The sequence below is a fragment of the Cetorhinus maximus genome, chromosome 9 (genome assembly GCF_964194155.1).
Source record: "Cetorhinus maximus chromosome 9, sCetMax3.hap1.1, whole genome shotgun sequence".
Classification (NCBI taxonomy): domain Eukaryota; kingdom Metazoa; phylum Chordata; class Chondrichthyes; order Lamniformes; family Cetorhinidae; genus Cetorhinus; species Cetorhinus maximus.
The window spans coordinates 83,887,750-83,905,799 of NC_135887.1; the positions used below are offsets into that span (position 1 = coordinate 83,887,750).

Here is an 18,050-nt window from a genome sequence, read left to right on the forward strand (position 1 = left end):
CTCTCTTCCCCCTGCTGCTTTTAATTTTCTCTTTTCTCTTTCCCATTCTCACCCATCTGTGTTTGCCTTCCTCTTGTGTTTTTCTCTGCAACTTTAGGTGGAGAAAAGCAGAAGCATTGAGACTGAGGCAGGCAGATTAATGGGATACTACAGGCTATTACTATGGTGGAAAGGAATGTTAGGGGATCCTGCTTATGCTGAAAGGTTCCTGCTTGCTGGCTTTCTGCAGTTTGCTGGGAAACTGGGTTGTTAGAATACGCAACCATACCTGCCTTTAGTGAGCCTTCCAATCGTACAAGGGCTCTCTGCGAATGACTGCCAAGTGTTACTGCAGCCCTTTCTCCTGCTTCCATCACAGAGTCATTCTGAGTGAAGTGATATTCCATTATTGTTATGGACAGGAGAGGGATTAATAGAAACAACACTAATTTCTCTGCTTGCCACCCATCCTTAAACAGAAAGGTGTTTTGATTTGCTTCCTCCTTTATAGGCGGTGGCATATTTCCCAACCCCTTGGCTTTGATGTGATCCAATTTTTTTATTAATATCCCCACAGCAAATTCAAGATAGGATGAACTCAGAGGGTTAGTTTGTTTGCACGCACTCAAACTGTGGCAGGAGGTTTGCAACATTGCCTTCTGTGCGCACATACAGTAAAAGAGGGATAGAGAAAAGAAAGATTTACAGGGCAAAGACCACAAAGAAAAGAATTATTGTTTCACATGGGCTCCAGAGACCTGAATCAAAGTCCAGTGACATATTCCTTCATGGTTAATTAACTTTTTCAGTGGTGTTGACTTCACACAATGAGGTAGGCATGCAGAGATGAATCAGTCTTGTAGGAGATGGTACAGAAACTCCAGCAGAAACAATGTAGATATGGCCAGATATTCAGTCTTTTCGGTGAGGCTGCTTGTAGGATAACAAAGAGAAGAATGAAAATTTGCAGTATAACAAGGCAATATTACTTGTTACACAAGCTAAAGGCCCATGTTACATGATTCCCATCTTTTCACAGTGTCTTTGACAAATGGTATGTATCCCTCATCTGGGTCCCCGAGATGATTGAATGTGTCAGCTTTTAAGAATTGAAAGGAAAGTTGCACGGCCCTTTGTCCTTGCAGACAAGTAGACTCCAATTGGCCAGCCTGGTTTATGAAGTGGGCTTTGTATAGTTCTCTTTGAATTTGGTCTGTGCAGTCCACAGGGGGTTATTAGTACCTCTTCAGAGATAATTCCAGGCAGCTTCTTTTGTTCGAGGGTCACAGGCAGACATAGATTCAGCCATTTAAAAGGTCTTTGTCCAGTTTTTAAAATTTAAGAAATAGCCATGTGGATATCTATATATATATCTATATTTTATAAAAATATACAGTGTGAGGTCTTTGTCCCCTCACAATTATATATTACAATGGATTAGTCGGTCAAAGAATTCAATGCAATTCCTGTAGGTACATGGTGCTGTGAAATTAATGTGCGTGTTATGTAATGTTACTATCTTTCAAAAGAACTACTGTTGACAAGGTTTTCCATTCTGAACATTCTTGTACTTAACGATCACTAGGTTGATGTAGTTATAGATGTAACTTATATAAATTTTCAAAAGGCCTTCAATAGGGGCACCATATAATAGAGTAATGAAAACGTAAGAGCATACAGAGTCAGGGGACAAGCAGTAGAATGGATAGGTGGTTGGTAGAGAGAGGCATAGTGTAGTTACTCAGAGTGACAGAAAGTGCAAAGTGGTGTTCTGCTGAGACCAATGCTGTTCATAATTATATTAACAATTTAGACTTTGGAATCGAAAACACAATTTTTTTTAAATTTGCAGATGTCACCAAATTTGGGGAAGTCAATACTGAGAAGGCTGCAACAAATTACAAAAAGATATTAAACTTGTGCACATAATTGACAAATGAATTTCAACATGGATAAATGCGAGATATTAGATGTTAGAAAGAAAAATAGGAAGGTTGCATATTTTGTACAAATACAAGAATAACTAAAAGTAGAGTCATGGGTTAACAAGGCCATAAAAAAGCAAACAAAGCACTGGTATGTATTTCTAGAGGGATAGAATTGAATAGTAAAAAGTTATGCTAAACGTATATTGAACCTTAATAACGAAAGCAAAATTCTACAGATGCCAAAAATCTGAAATAAAAACAGAAAATGCTAGAAATCACACTTACAACTAAATAGAGGTGTTCCACATAGCAGTCATCCAGTCTGCATTTGATCTTCACAGTGTAGAGGAAACCACATCATGGCAGCGAATACAGTGTACTAATTTGAATTAAGTACAAGTAAATTGTTGTTTCATCTGGAAGGAGTGTTTGAGGCCTTGGACAGTGAGAAGGAAAGAGGTATAAGAGCAGGTGTTGCATCTCTTGCACATGCGTGGAAAAATGCTGAAGGAAAGGGGGCGATGTTGGGGGTGATTGAGGAGTGGCCCAGGGTGTTGCAGAGGGAATGCTACCTTCAGAATGCTGAAAGAAGAGGGAAGATGTATTTGGTGATGAGTGGTGGAAATGGTGGAGGATAATCTGGTGAATTTAGAGGCTGGTGGCGTGGAAGGTGGGGATAAGGTAAACCAATCGTGGTTCTGGGAAGGAGGGGAAGGGGTGAGAGCAGAAGTGCTTGAAATAGCATAGATACAGTCGAGGGCCCCATCAACCATGATGGAGGGGATTCTTCAGTGAGAAAAAAGGAAGGCTTATTGGATGTGTGCTAGTATGGAAGGTTACATTGTCCAATGGAGATGGAGAAACTGGGAGAATAGAATAGTCCTACCGGAAGCCAGGTGTGAGGAAGTATTGTCAAGGTAGCTGTGGGAGTCAGTGAGCTTACAGTGAATGTTGGTTGATAGCCTATCTCCAGAAATGGAAAGAAAGAAGCTGAGGAAGGAAAGGGAAGGGTTAGAGATGGGCCACGCGAAGGTGACGATGGGTGGAACTTGGAAGTAAAAGTCAATGAAATTCTCTGGTTCAGGGAGAGACAGGAAATGGTACCAATACAGTCACCATTGCACTGGAAAAAGAGGTGAGGGAGGGGCTTGAGTAGAACAAAGAATGTTACACATATCCCACAGAAAGGCAGCAATAGCTAGGGCCCATCCAGGTACCCTTAGCTACATCTTTTATTTGGGCAAAGTGAGCGGGCATAAAGGAAAAGTTCATCAGTGTGAGAACAAGTTCAACTAGGTCGGGGAGGGAGGTGATGAATGGAGACTGGTTGGGACTCCATTCAAGTAAGAGGCTGAAAACCCTCAGACTGTCCTGCTGAGACATGGAGGTGTAGAGGGATTTGGCATCCTTGGTGAAAAGGAGGTTAGAGCAAGGAAACTACTGTAGCTTGGTTAGACCACACCTGAGTACTACATACAATTCTGGTCATCATATTATATTAAAAAAGGGCACTGGAGAGGGTGCAAAAAAAGATTTACAATGCTGATACCAGAAATGCGGGAATATACCTGTTAGGAGAGGGTGAGCAAGCTGGGCTCCTTTTTTCTTGATAAAAGAAGGCTGAGGGATGACCTCATAGAGGTTTTTAAAATTCTGAAGGATTTAGATAGAGTAGACACTGAGTGAATATTTCCACTTGGGAGGAAGAGCAAAACTAGAGGCCATTAATATAAGACAGTCACCAAGAAATCAGATAAAGAACACAGAAGAAATTTCTTTAGCCAGAGAATGGTGAGAATGAGGAACTTGCTACCACAGGGAGTGATTATAGATGCATTTGAGGGGAGGCTAGATAAATGTAAGAAGAAGAAGAGAATAGAGGGATATGTCGATAGATTTAGAAGAGGAAAGATGGGAGGAGGCTCAAGTGAAGCATAAACGTCAGCATGGACTGGTTGGGATGAATGGCCTGTTTCTGTGCTGAATGTCCAATGTAATTAGATGGCTCTTTGCCAATGCCTTCCCTATATTTCCAACATTAAGTCAAGGCTTTAGTATGATAAAAATATGAAAGTATGAATTGTAATGTCTTAACATGCCTCTTAGGATTTTATTTTCAGTTTCCTGTCCTTGCTATCTTGACAGCTGCTGTTGCAGCCTCTTACTTGTGATTTAAAGTGACCAGCAAAATTTTTCCAGTTCTGCTCCTTTTGGCAGTGGTTCTCAAACCTTTTCTTCTGTGGACCATTTAAGTGAAGCAAAAGTCCCAGCGGACCATTTACCTGTCCTACCCCACCTGTTGTCGCTTATCACTGCAAAAAAACTTATTAGAGTTGATGGGGATATTGGCACTGCTTTTGATGAGGCACCAATGAAGTGATGGCTGGTTCCAACCTGGAACTCGTCAATCTCATGTCAGGCTACACATTTAGCCAGTTCTTCCTCTTTGTTTCAGCCCCACAAGCATGAAAATCCAAACTTGCAGTTGTAGGTTGTAACAGTAACATAAAAATTGTTTATAAAACTTCATTTTTGTTACTCATGCTTATGACAACTTGTGCTGCGCATACAAGAACCAGTCTGGTTATGCGATGTCACATAAGTGGTGGGGACGTGGGTTTTAGCCAATTCTCTTGTATGATCTCGGCCATGGAGATGCTCGTCAGTGACTTGCATTTTGGTCTAGCCTGTGGACCACCTGGAGCATCCTCACAGACCACCAGTGATCCATAGACCTCACTTTGAGAACCATTGCCTTTCGGACTAGGCTCCTGGAAACAGACACAATGGAGTTCCCAACTCTCCCCCTCCCGATTTGGCATAAGAAAGCCTTGACTGTGGAAAAAAAATGGAATGCACTCCCCAACCCCTGCTAAGACAATATAACTCCTGGAAGGAGAACTCTCATCTCAAGTCTGAGATAGTATAAAGAAGGTCTGCGAGGCAGAGGAGGCATGAAAAGAGCGTTGAACCATGTCGGAATGGCTCCCCAACTCAGTCCAGCCACCAGGGTAGTTTCCCCCACAGTGGGACTGGCTGCAGCTCAGCTGCCTGCCAAACAGAGGTGGGCATCCAATTTCAATTGTTGAAGGCTCAATTAAAGGCAATTTTTCCCAGGCTGCCGGAATTTTGCTTGCAGTGAATTGGTCTCCCACCGCATGGGGAGCTTACTAACTGCCTCCATATGGCTTCTTGGTGGCAGGGGGACCATTGAACAAGGAGCACATTGGGGGAGCTGACAGCAGCAAAGCCTCATGCTCCCACTGGACAAGTTTTCCCTCTCTTCACCAGGCCTGCCTGCTTGGCCCCCCTGAGGGTGCATCCATTTTGTGGCATTCCCTTGCATTCTCCTTGATGCCTGAACAGCAGCCACCTCTCCAGATGGGGCTGCCAAGGCTCCAGAGCTGCTGATTGGGTTGGCAGTCTGGGAGACCCACTGGCTGCTCTCCTACTTGCTGGCTCTTCCTGGCAATATCACAGGTGAAATCGCACCTCACACCCATGTAGACCTCTGACCCAGAAACCACTCCAACAACTGTTATTCTAGCTTTAGTGTATGCAAAACTAAAAATGCATTAACTACAGCCTTCCCTTCCCATATGGTTCAGATTTGACCCCAACAGAAGGCTTGTTCCCTTTTGCTCCTTCTGATTCCTCTCCACCATTGTCCCACTCCTTCATCCTTTCTCCTCGCATGTCCCTCTCCTATACTTCCATCTATCTTCCTGTTACGGACAGGAGGGGGGTTAATTTAAACAGCATAAATTTCTCCTCTCACCGCCCGCCTGTTAACAGAAAGGTGTTTTTGATTTGCTTCTCCCTTTATAAGCGGTGGCGTATCTCCCAACCCCTTGGTTTTGGTGTGATCCAATTTTCTATTAATAGCCCCACAGCAAACTCGAGATTGGATGAACTCAAAGGGTTGGTTTATTTGCACACACTCCAAATGCAGAAAGAAAATTGCAACGTTGCCTCCTTTGCATTCACACAGCAAAAGAGGGATAGAGAAAAGAAAGATCTACAGAGCAGAGACCACAGAGAAAATAAATATTGTTTCATGTGGGTTCCAGAGCCCAGAATCAAAATCCAATGAGATACTCCTTCACGGAGACCGGTGAGCTAAAAACCAATGCTGGATAATTCACTTCTTCAGTGATGTTGACTTCACACAATGAGATAGGCATGCAGAGACAATTCAATCTTATAGGCAATGATACAGTTTTTCCAGATAGATGGGGCCAGGTGTCCAATGTGGGCCAGAGCTCTTTGTTTGTGATACTGCTAGTTAGATGTTAAAATGGCAGGCTGAGACTGTGTGCAATATTACTGATTCCACAAACCAGAGGTCCATGTCACATGGCACCCACCTTTCCACACTGTCTTTGATAAAGGGGGTGTATCCCTTGCCTGGGTCCCTGAGATTGTTGAATGTTTCAGCCATTAAGAATTGAAAGGAAGGCTGTGGGGCCCTTTGTCTTAGCAGACAAGCAGACTCTTATTGGCCAGCCTGGGTTATGAAATGCAGATGGCCTTTGTCTAGCTCTCTTTGAATTTGGTCTGTGCAGCCCACAATATGTCATTAGTGGCTCTTCAGAGATAATGATATACGAGTTTCCCTGCAAGCAGGTAACATCTTTTGTTCAAGGGTCACAGACAGACGTAGATGCAGCCATTTTAGGTCTGTAGCTAGTTTTAGATATTTGGAGATAGCAACGAGCATATCTTTATATATTTTATAAAAAATATACAGGGTGAGGTCTTAGTCCCTCACATTTCCCCTCTTTCCCTTTCCTATCCTTCTATTCCCTCTCTCCTCCTCCTCACCCTTTCCTTCACTTCTGCTATCTGCCTTCCGCCACCCACCTCACCTGCCTTGTTCCTTTCCTCCTGCTGCATGTGAATCCTGCTTAACCTGATTACGTTACTTAATTTTGTTTCATCATTGCAAGATTATAGAAGATCGAAAAGTGCTCAAATCTGCTGACAGTAGCAAGTAGACTTAGTATGGTGATTTAAATTGATAGAGCTGCTGGTGTGGCAAAATACGTTCAACCCTTATATGATTTTCTCTTGGCCAATCCATTCCAGTGCAGAGTCTGTTCCTTATTGTAAATTCTTCCTATCAACAAAATGAAGTCATGCTAACCCAATAAAATTTCATTTTAAATTAAATGGGATATATTTATTTTCCAACATTGATGCTTCATTGGGGACACACAACTCCTACCCTCACTCCTAGTTCTCATTCTCTGGTTGGGACCTGCAGTGTTGTTGATTTCTTATGGAGGGTGCTTGCTGATGAAATAGGGCATGCTGCTGCGTGCTCATTTGTTCCCACTAATAGAGCTGCTGCCTTTCATCCTGCACCTCCAATCAGTTGTTTCTTTTGGCAAGTTTTACATTTGGAACAACCTGTGTTGGAGTTAGAATACTGGAGGGATGAACTTTGATGAACCGAATAATCTCTTTTTGTCCTTGATTTTTCTTATGTTACGATGCTGAAAGTATGTGACTGAATTAGAAAGTGATCCGTTCCCACTGCTAGCATATTGCTCCTCAAATAGCACTGAAAAAACTAAAATTCCAGATTTTTAAAAGCTCTTTCTTTGTGTTGTCAAGTAATGACTAGGTTAGCACAGATCTGTTGCAACATTAGGGCAGGTACTTTACTAATTACCATTAAACTGGTCAGACAAGCTCTCACCTCCTGCCAATGTTCTGCATACCTTCTTGCATCTTTATCTCTTGTGTAAAATAATCACGTTTCCTTTAAATTTTTAGATGATATAAGTCGAGTTAAACTCTTTGTCACTGGAGACCCATCCAGTGATTACATCAATGCTAATTTCATGCCGGTGAGTTACATCAATTTATTTTATATAGAACTTATAAATCTAGTTATACATGGACTTTCAAAAGGCTCTGGGTAACGTACTGTGTAGTAAACCCATGATTTTAAATCAGAGCATGTGTAATCGGGATGAATTACAGAATGGCTTCAAAACAGGAAACAGACATAGGGATAAAGGTAGTTATTCACACTTGTGGAAAGTGGTGCTCCACAGAGATTTATGAAAAATATTTGGACTCTGGAATCGGAATTGCAACATCAAAATTTTCAGATGACACCAAATTGAGGGATTATAGTGGTAAACTGTGACAAAACACAAGATGTTAAAAGAATTGCAAAATAGGCATTTAAGTTGCAAATTAATTTTAATGTGGATAAATGTGAGGTAAGGGTTTTGGTAGTAGGAATAAGGAGGCCACCTGCTTCTTGAGAAGTAAGAGCCTGCATAGGATAGAGAGATCTAGGGGTATGGGTACACAAATCATTATAAGTAACAATGTAGGTTAACAAAGTCCTTCGGGTACCATGCCCTAAGAGGACATTGGCAACCATGGATTTCATTGGATCGGTTCATGATTATGCTTGGCAAAGTACTGCAATGGTTTGCCATTGCCTCCTGCAGTATGGCTGACCAGGAATAGAATCCATCACATGTTTCATATCTGAAATTTTAAGAAGAGGAATATGGAGAATTGGATGACATGGATAGTTCTTTGACACACGTGCAGTTACAATGATAGGCTGAGTGGCTTCCTTCTGTGCTGTGAAATGTTACTGTTCCCACATTGAAATCGGATGTCCTCTGAGGAGTACTGCCACTGATTAAATACATTACTTCCCAACATGTTTTTTTTTATTATTCATTCATGAGAAGTGGGCATCGCTGGACAGGCCAGCATTTATTACCAATTGCCCTAGTTCAGAGTGCATTTAAGATTCAACCATATTGCTATGGGTCTGGAGTCAGATGTAAGCCAGACCAGGTAAAGACGGCAGATATCCTTCCCTAAAGGGCATTAGTGAACCAGATGGGTTTTTACAACAATTGACAATGGCTTCACAGTCACCATTAGATTTTTAATGAATTCAAATTCCACCATCTGCCGTGGCGGGATTCGAACCTGAGTCCTCAGAGCATTACCCTGGGTTTCTAGATTACTAGTCCAGCAACAATACTTTTTGATTAATGTCCTGTCTTCCTTTGTGTTATTGCAAGCAGAAGTGAATCAAGCAATGTCTCTATTATAGTATCTCAGCACCAGGGCTGCGACCTCTTTAGGCTTCACAACCTGATAAATATTTTATAAGGATCAAGACTTGGGTCATGTGAAGCCCAATTCTCTAGGAATATAGGATATTCCACGCACACGCACTTTCTCTCACTCCCACGCACATGCACTCTCTCTCACTCCCATGCGCACACACTCTCTCACTCCCACGCACACGCACTCTCTCTCACTCCCACGCACTCTTTCTCACTCCCACACACACAGACACAGAAGTCAGCCTCTTCCCCCCAGTCATCACCTGCCCCTGTTGAGTAAAGAAGAAATTGTTGCCTGCACGCATAACTATCTTTTTCCTGCCATCCTATCTATTGACTAAGGTAACACACACTAATTTCTGATCAATTATCATCGTTTCGTAATATACATAACCTTTCTATTTTAGGTGTTGTGGTTGTGCTTCACATAGGATAAATGAAGCGATTGACAAAACTTCTGGGGTCTAAAGAAACCTCTATATTCCTAGAGAATTGGGCTTCACATGACCCAAGTCTTGATCCTTATAAAATATTTATCAGGTTGGGAAGCCTAAAGAGGTCGCAGCCCTGGTGCTGAGATACTATAATAGAGACATTGCCTGATTCACTTCTGCTTGCAATAACACAAAGGAAGACAGGACATTAATCAAAAAGTAGAATACATTGTTCTTTCTGAAGGATTGCAGGCTTGAAGTAGACTGACTTGACTTCACCTCAGTGCTAGGTTGAGGGCTTTACGTGCAGAATGTGCTTCTCTCTCCCAATGAGCTGGTGGCGCACTCCTGTACACCACATCCTACTGTGATGGCGGCTGCCCTTGAACACTTCCAGTAGCCAACTGCATCGCAATGCCAGGTGGTGCCTCCCCAAGTGGAGACAGCTGTCAGGATCAGTTCACTCCAGGAGGAGCGGGCCCATTTCCTGGATACAAACAGATATTGCTCACCCACTCACCCACTCACTCACTCACTCTCTCTCGCACACACTATCACTCTCTCATTAACACACACTCTCTCACTCCCGCACACCCTCTCACTCCCACACACTCTCACTCTGACTCCCATACACACATTCATTCTCTCCTTCCCACACACGCACACACTCTGTCACTCTCTCACAAACACACACACAAACTCTCTCACTAACACATACACATACACTCTTGCTCACTCTCTCTCTCACTCACACTATCTCGCTCACACCCTCTCGCTCGCACCCTCTCTCTCGCTCGCACCCTCTCTCTCGCTCGCACCCTCTCTCTCGCTCACACCCTCTCTCTCGCTCACACTCTCGCTCACTCTCGCACACTCTGTCTCACTCACACACTCTCTCTCACACACTCTCTCTCACTCTCACACACTCTCTCTCACTCTCACACACTCTCTCTCACTCTCACACACTCTCTCACTAACACACATACTCTCTCACTAACGCACATTCTTACTCCCACATGCTCTCACTCTGACTCCCACACACGCACTCACTCTCTCCTTCCCACACACGCACTCACTTTCTCCTTCCCACACCCACGCACTCTCTCTCACTCCCACGCACACACACTCTCTCTCATTCCCACGCACACGCACTCTCTCTCACTCCCACGCACACGCACTTTCATTCCCACGCACACGCACTCTCTCTCACTCCCACGCACACGCACTTTCTCTCACTCCCACGCACACGCACTCTCTCTCACTCCCACGCACACGCACTTTCTCTCACTCCCACGCACACGCACTTTCTCTCACTCCCACGCACACGCACTCTCTCTCCCTTCCACGCCCACGCACTTTCTCTCACTCCCACACACACGCACTTTCTCTCACTCCCACGCACACGCACTCTCTCTCCCTTCCACGCCCACGCACTTTCTCTCACTCCCAAACACACGCACTTTCTCTCACTCCCACGCACACGCACTTTCTCTCACTCCCACGCACACGCACTCTCTCTCACTCCCATGCGCACACACTCTCTCACTCCCACGCACACGCACTCTCTCTCACTCCCACGCACTCTTTCTCACTCCCACACACACAGACACAGACACGGCAGTCAGCCTCTTCCCCCCACCCCCACTCCAACCTGGGACTCCACTCCTCAGAGTCTCTCTCCTGGCCCTCGCAGCCAGCTTCATCTGTCCAGGGCTCTGGCATTCTACTCCCCCGCACCCTGTGTCCCAGGCCCTGGTTGCGTCAAAGCCCCACTCCGGCAGCACTACACCACTGGGCCCAGGGGTAGGATGATTCCAGTGCACCACAAGACCTCTTCACAAACAGAGTACTGAATTGAATTTCGAGAGAAAAGAGTTCGAAGGCAGATGTTAAATTTATATTGAACCTTGGTTAGATTATACTTAAGCCTACAGTGCACAGTCCTTTTGTAATTCATTCATTGAATGTAGATATTACTAGTGTTATGTACAGGAGTGGGTGTTAATTTAAACAGCCCTGATTTCTCCTCTCACCACCCACCCGTAAACAAAGATATTTTGATGTTGATGTCCCCCTTTATAAGTGGTGGCATATTTCCCAACCCCTCTGTTTTGGTGTGATCCAGTTTCTCATAATAACTCCACAACAAGCTTGTGATAGGATGAACTCAGAGTTAGTTCATTTACACACATTCAAATGCAGAAGGAGGGTAGCAATGTTGCCTCCTTTTTCATTAATACAGTAAAGAGGGATAGAGAAAGAAAGATTTGCAGGGCAAAGACCACAGAGTAAAGAATTATTGTTTCAGGTGAATCCAGAGTCCAGGATCAAAGTCCAATGGTATATTCCTTCACAAAAGTCAGCAGGTTGAAAACTGATGCTGGATAATTCACTTTTCAAGTAGAGATGGCTTCCACAATGAGATAGGTACACACAGATATAGGCGAATGTATCGAAATTCAGAAGTTCCAGTAAAAACAGTGTAGATAGGGACCAGGCATTCAAACCTGGACAGAGCCTCTATTTTAGGCTGCTGCTTGGTAGATGGAAGATGGCAGACTGATTTGCAGTATAGCAAGACAGTATAACTGGTTCCCCTCGCTAAAGGGGTCATGTCACATGCTTCCCACCTCTTAACTTTGACTTTGACAAAGGGTGTACATTCCTTTGTCTGATTCCTGAGATTGTTAAAGTTCCAACCATTAAGAATTTGAAAGGAAGGTTGCAACACTCTTTGTTCTAGTAGACTCCGGTTGCCAGGCCTGGCTTATGAAATGTAGATGGCCTTTGTATCATTCCGGTCTCTGCAGCCCACAGTGGTAATTAGTGTCTCCTCAGAGATAATGAGGTGCAAATTTCTTTGATACTGCCAGATTAGCTCCTATTGTTCGAAGGTAACAGCCAGACGTGGCTTCAATCATTTTAAAAGGTCATATCCAGTTTTTAAAATGTTAGGAATTAGCCATGAGTGTGTATATATATATATAGATGGATAGCCCCATCACACTAGCAAAGCCAACAGTTATTGCATCCCTAATTGCTCTTGAGAAGGTGATGGTGAGCTGCTGCCCTGAACCTCTGCTGTCTGTATGGTGCTATTGTGCTGTTCAGAAGTATTTTGACCTAGCAACAGTGAAGGAGTGGTGTTATATTTCTAAGTCAACATGGTGTGTGATTTGGCGAGGAAACTTCTAGAATATTCCATCAGTATGGCTGACTGATATAATGCATCCAAAGAAGTTAAATACTTCACATGTGCTCAGACTGCACAGTCTAGATTCAGCTCAGAGTCACAGCTTTAGTCAAAAATCTGAACCTTCGAGTAAAAACTGAAGTGAATGAATTAAAGAGATTCATTGGATAAATCAAAACATGCTTTTGTGAATTTTGCATTTTTTGTATATGTTTTATTTTGTTCAGAACCTTTATTTTGGATATGAAAGATCTTTTTACTGAAGTAAAGAAGATGAAACCATTTTCTATGAAGTATTTGTGCAATCTGGCTTTCAGATTCCCAACAAATCAAAATGACAAATTTATATTGACAAGACCAAATATGAAAATAGACTTGATGGGGAAAAATTTGATGCAAAAAATGTGACAAAAATGGACTAGTAGTCCAGTTGTGTGAAAAGGCCGTTGGCACAATGTAACATTTTTAATATTGTATATAGAGGATGGGGCACGGAAGCTGTTATTCTGCTTAATTTAGGTTGATCCATTCTCTCTCTCACACTCTCTCTTTCCCACCCCCCCCCTCACTCTCACCCCTCCCTCCCTTCTCTTTCTCTCTTCCCCTCTCTCTCTTCCCCTCTCTCTCTTTCCCCCTCTCTCTCTTTCTCCCCCTCTTTCTGTCCCCCTCATCCCTGTCTGTCCCCCCATCTCTCTCTCTCGGTCCCCCCCTCTCTGACTGCCCTCTCCGCTCTCTGACTGCCCTCTCCGCTCTCTGACTGCCCTCTCCCCTCTCTGACTGTCTCCCCCCTCTCTGACTGTCTCCCCCCTCTCTGACTGTCTCCCCCCTCTCTGACTGTCTCCCCCCTCTCTGACTGTCTCCCCCCTCTCTGACTGTCTCCCCCCTCTCTGTCTGTCTCCCTCCTCTCTGACTGTCCCCCCCCTCTCTGACTGTCTCCCCCCTCTCTGACTGTCTCCCCCCTCTCTGTCTGTCTCCCCCCTCTCTGACTGTCCCCCCCTCTCTGACTGTCCCCCCACTCTCTGACTGTCCCCCCCCACTCTGTCTGTCTCCCCCCCCCCCCTGTGCCCCTCCCTCTCTCTGTGCCCCTCTCTCTGTGCCTCTCTCTCTGTGCCACCCTCTCTCTGTGCCACCCTCTCTCTGTGCCCCCCTCTCTCTGTGCCCCCCTCTCTGTGCTCCCCTCTCTCTGTGCCCCCTCTCTCTCTGTGCCCCCCCTCTCTCTCTGTGCCCCCCCTCTCTCTCTGTGCCCCCCTCTCTCTCTGTGCCCCCCTCTCTCTCTGTGCCCCCCTCTCTCTCTGTGCCCCCTCTCTCTCTCTGTGCCCCCCTCTCTGTGCCCCCTCTCTGTGCCCTCCCTCTCTCTCTGTGCCCCCCCTCTCTCTCTGTGCCCCTCCTCTCTCTCTGTGCCCCCCCTCTCTCTCTGTGCCCCCCTCTCTCTCTGCCCCCACTCTATCTCTGTGCCCCCTCTCTCACTCTCTATGCCCCCACCTGCTCTCTGTGCCCCCCCTCTCTCGCTCTCTGTGCCCCCCTCTCTCGCTCTCTGTGCCCCCCTCTCTCGGTCTCTGTGCCCCCCCCTCTCGCTCTCTGTGCCCCCCTCTCTCTGTGCCCCCCTCTCTCTCTGTGCCCCCCTCTCTGTGCCTCCCCTCTCTCTCTGCCCCCTCTCTCGCTCTCTGTGCCCCCCTCTCTCGCTCTCTGTGCCCCCTCTCTCCCTTCCCCTCTCCCTCTTTCCCCCCTTCTGTCTCTCTCTCTCTTCCCCCTCCCATTCTCTCTCAGCCCCCTCTCTCTCGGTACCCTCTCTTCATGCCCCCGCCCCCTTCTCCTCTCTTCCCTTGGCCCCCCCATCTCTCATCTCTCTTCCCCCAGTGTCCCCACACCCCTGTCTCTCTTCCATGCACACACTGGCCAATAAGACTGTTTATGTGATTACTTTTGATTTGACCAAGATAAATCTTTTGGTCCTGACACTCCTGCAGTAAGTCATAAGTGACACTGGATGCCACTGCAGCATCCACAGTGAATGATCCACCAGTCAGTATCAGGAGAGCTTTACTTCAATGTCTTCTGTATCTTTATGAGAATATTTCTGAAAAATGATTGTGCCACATGATCTGATTCTCCACCACCTCTTAAGCTGATATCCTATTTCTTTCCAGGGCTACAACTCAAAAAAAGAGTTCATTGCTGCACAGGGACCGCTGTTGAATACAGTCAACGATTTCTGGCGAATGATTTGGGAACATTATGTGCCAGCCATCGTCATGCTCACCAAATGTGTAGAACAAGGGAGGGTATGTGGGTCATTCTGATTCTTACTGATTTAATAATGGGTGGGATTTTCCGGTCCTGCTGAAAGTCAATGGACTCTTTTGGCTGGGCCGCTGCATAATCCGCGGTGGGTCCCACCCTGGCGGGGCCGGAAAATGCCAGCCAGTGTCTTGTAAATGTGAAACTATATTCTAGTATTTTTTTTCACCAGCCAGCAGCTGAAAGTTCATATTCTATGGCAGGCCCGACATTCTTGATGTACCAGCCAGATGTATAATGAGCCTATTTGTTTCTGATTCTCAAGATGGCAGCTGTCATGGATTTTGCATTTAGATAGGACTTTCCATTTAGTCCCTTTTGTGGCCTTGTGATTTTTAAATTTGGATTGTCATTGCTTCAGATGTGAGGTCTTGCAAACCAAGTTAATGAGAGTAATTTTTACCTTCACCAACTGGGCGGTAATCTGGTGGAACATATCACCCATGGATTGTAGCACTTGACCCGTTATCACCCAGATAGCAACAGTGATAATCATCCTCCAATATATCACGAGAAGATTATGCTGGCAAAAATAGCACCAACAGAGGCATGCTGTTCTCCAATAAGCTCTTTCCTATCATAAGTTGGCAATGCATTATGGTGCCCTCGCTGCCCCTTACCCTCCTCCCACCAGAAGACAAAATGTGAGGTCCCAAGAAGGAGGTGAGTTCAAGGGAGTCTGAGAGAAACTGACACAAGTCTCACAGGCACAGGACAGACCTGGCTGTATCAGGAACTTGCAAAAAAAAGTGCAAATGAAAGTCATTTGACAGCCAACAGTGGATCAAAAGAAGCTTTCTGTGAGACAGCTGATGGGTTTAAGAAATATGATAAGGCCTAAGGAGAATGATGACATTTGTGGAGTCCCTGTGTGGAACAATGGGATCAGGATAACTTGGTGCTAAGGAGCTAGCCTGTTCAGCTCCATAAGAGAAACTCCTTATTGTGCAGCGGGCAGGATATCCTGACAGGAAGTTTCAGTGGGCTCTGAGGGTGAAAGGCTGATGAATATTAAGGATTTCCTGAACAATCTTTTTAATTAGTGGGACCTTTAATGATCTGTTGCCTTTGACTTGCCAAAGCTATTGATATCCTGTTATATCATGAGATGAATGAATAGATCCCAACCATCATCATCAAAGAAAAGGTCACAAACCATTTGAACACGTGCAGACATGTTTATATTTAAAAGTGAGAAACATTGAAATAGGTGGCATTTTTAAACCTGTGATGCGTCGCATGAGTCAGATTTTCTACATCAAAAAATGTAACTGAGCTTTGTGTTGCTCCTGCTATTGCTCCGTTATGCTATGCCTATGAAGCTTGTGTTAGATTATTAGGTCTACACCACTTTGTATTGACACTGAATGAGAACTTTATATCAATCATGGAGTACAGGAAATTGGCAAACTATTCCCTCTGCCTTGGGAGATTTTTGTAGAATCAAGGTGACTGCATTTATTTTGCACTGAAATTCTTATTTATTAGAGATAAGGGACATCACAGCCCTATTACTAAACTGGACTCGACTTCATGTTGAGGCTCTGTGATCAGGCTTGAGCTCTATTTAATCTACAATACAGCAAAATCATTGCTATTATTTGCAAAGAGAGCAAGAACTTGTCTCTACACGTTAATGTTCTACTCTCTGAAACTGATCAAACAAACTAAAAGTTCATTAGAATATCATGAAAATCTCTTAAATTTGATATTAATTTTTTTTATCTCTTATGTCACATGCTAGGCAAAATGTGAACAGTACTGGCCAACTGAACGTCCTCTCATCTTTGGAGACAAAATTGTTACCTTGACGTCAGAAATAGTTCTCCAAGACTGGACCATCAGGGACTTTACAATAGTAAAGGTGAGTTATCTGTATGTTAGAGACTCCACAGAGCACTAAGGAATTCTGATTGGTAGAGGTGAGTCATCGACAACAGTTTAGATTCTGACAGCAAGCAACGAGGTGCACTAGGGATCCAAGAGAGAGTCATGTAAACTACAACTGCTTTCATCAAGCAGCACTTGCCATATACAACAAAATCATATGATTGAGATCCCTATCTAAGTTACGATGGCAAAAAATATTTTCTCTCTTGTTGCCCAGAGAATTGGGAAACCACATTTCAACTCAGTCACTACATCGATCTTGCTGCTTGGACAACCCCTTCCCTAACATTCTCTGTGCACCTGTAAAGGTTTCTGAACATCAGTTGTCAGTTTAGTACAGACAACGCTCAACAACATTGTGTTCACTGAGGTTGATCTTCATTGAATAGATTATATCCTGGCATGGCACAGTACCACACTGATTATTGCATTTACCCACTCAGCCATCAGGAATTTTGTTCTTATCCAGCCCTAGGTTGTCCTTTTGAAAGAATCTGTTAGTCCCTGTGATGGGATATTTACTTGTCTTAGCTGTTAATGTGTCCTGTACTGGAAGGGACTGCTTTTCCCCCATTGTACTATACCAAGCCAGGAGCAGTTTTGAGTGGCATGATTGGGCAGGGTGGTCATAATGCCAACTCACATCAGAACTCATCTATCTGTTGGCTGTAAGGCTCCAATATAAAATGAGATTGGAAATTTCAATTCATCTTCACTCAATGCTCTAGGGTACATGGTACAACCATTAATGATTGAAGACAGAAATGTTTGGGATTTTGTGTGTGGTGAATCATGCATACTTCATGTCCGTAAATATTGTGATGTAATGCTGTGTCACCTTTGGTGAGATTGCTGTTTTATGAACCAAGTGGAACTAGAGACAGATTTTAATGTGTCCCCACTGGTGGGTTTGCAGGGGGTGGTGGGGGAGGGGAAGCTGCAGAATTCAATTAATGGCCACTACCCAACCAGTCACAATTTTGAGACCGGTGGGCAAAGGTCAGGGTCAGGGTTGCTCAGCAGGTTACCCTGTCCATGCAGGAAGGTTGGGGAGGGAGGCTGATTGCGCTCCTCCCCTAAGGTCTATGCTTCCACCCCTTACCTCCTCCCTCAGTGCTATCATCACCCCACCTCTGCCCCCCCCCACCCCCAAACCTCTCCATCAAGAACAGCCCCCTCACCCGTTCCCCGTGCCTCACCTCGCCTCCAAGCC

General features: G+C 44.7%; 1 protein-coding gene across 1 annotated transcript in view; it reads left to right on the top strand.

Moving 5' to 3' along the window:
- Positions 1-18,050, top strand: part of ptprja (protein tyrosine phosphatase receptor type Ja) — a 196,500-nt gene that overhangs the window by 158,433 nt on the left and 20,017 nt on the right. Inside the window, exons 27-29 of the mRNA XM_078548955.1 lie at positions 7,689-7,762; positions 14,797-14,931; positions 16,692-16,811. Coding sequence (XP_078405081.1) covers positions 7,689-7,762; positions 14,797-14,931; positions 16,692-16,811 — 329 coding nt within the window. The remainder of the gene's footprint in view (positions 1-7,688; positions 7,763-14,796; positions 14,932-16,691; positions 16,812-18,050) is intronic.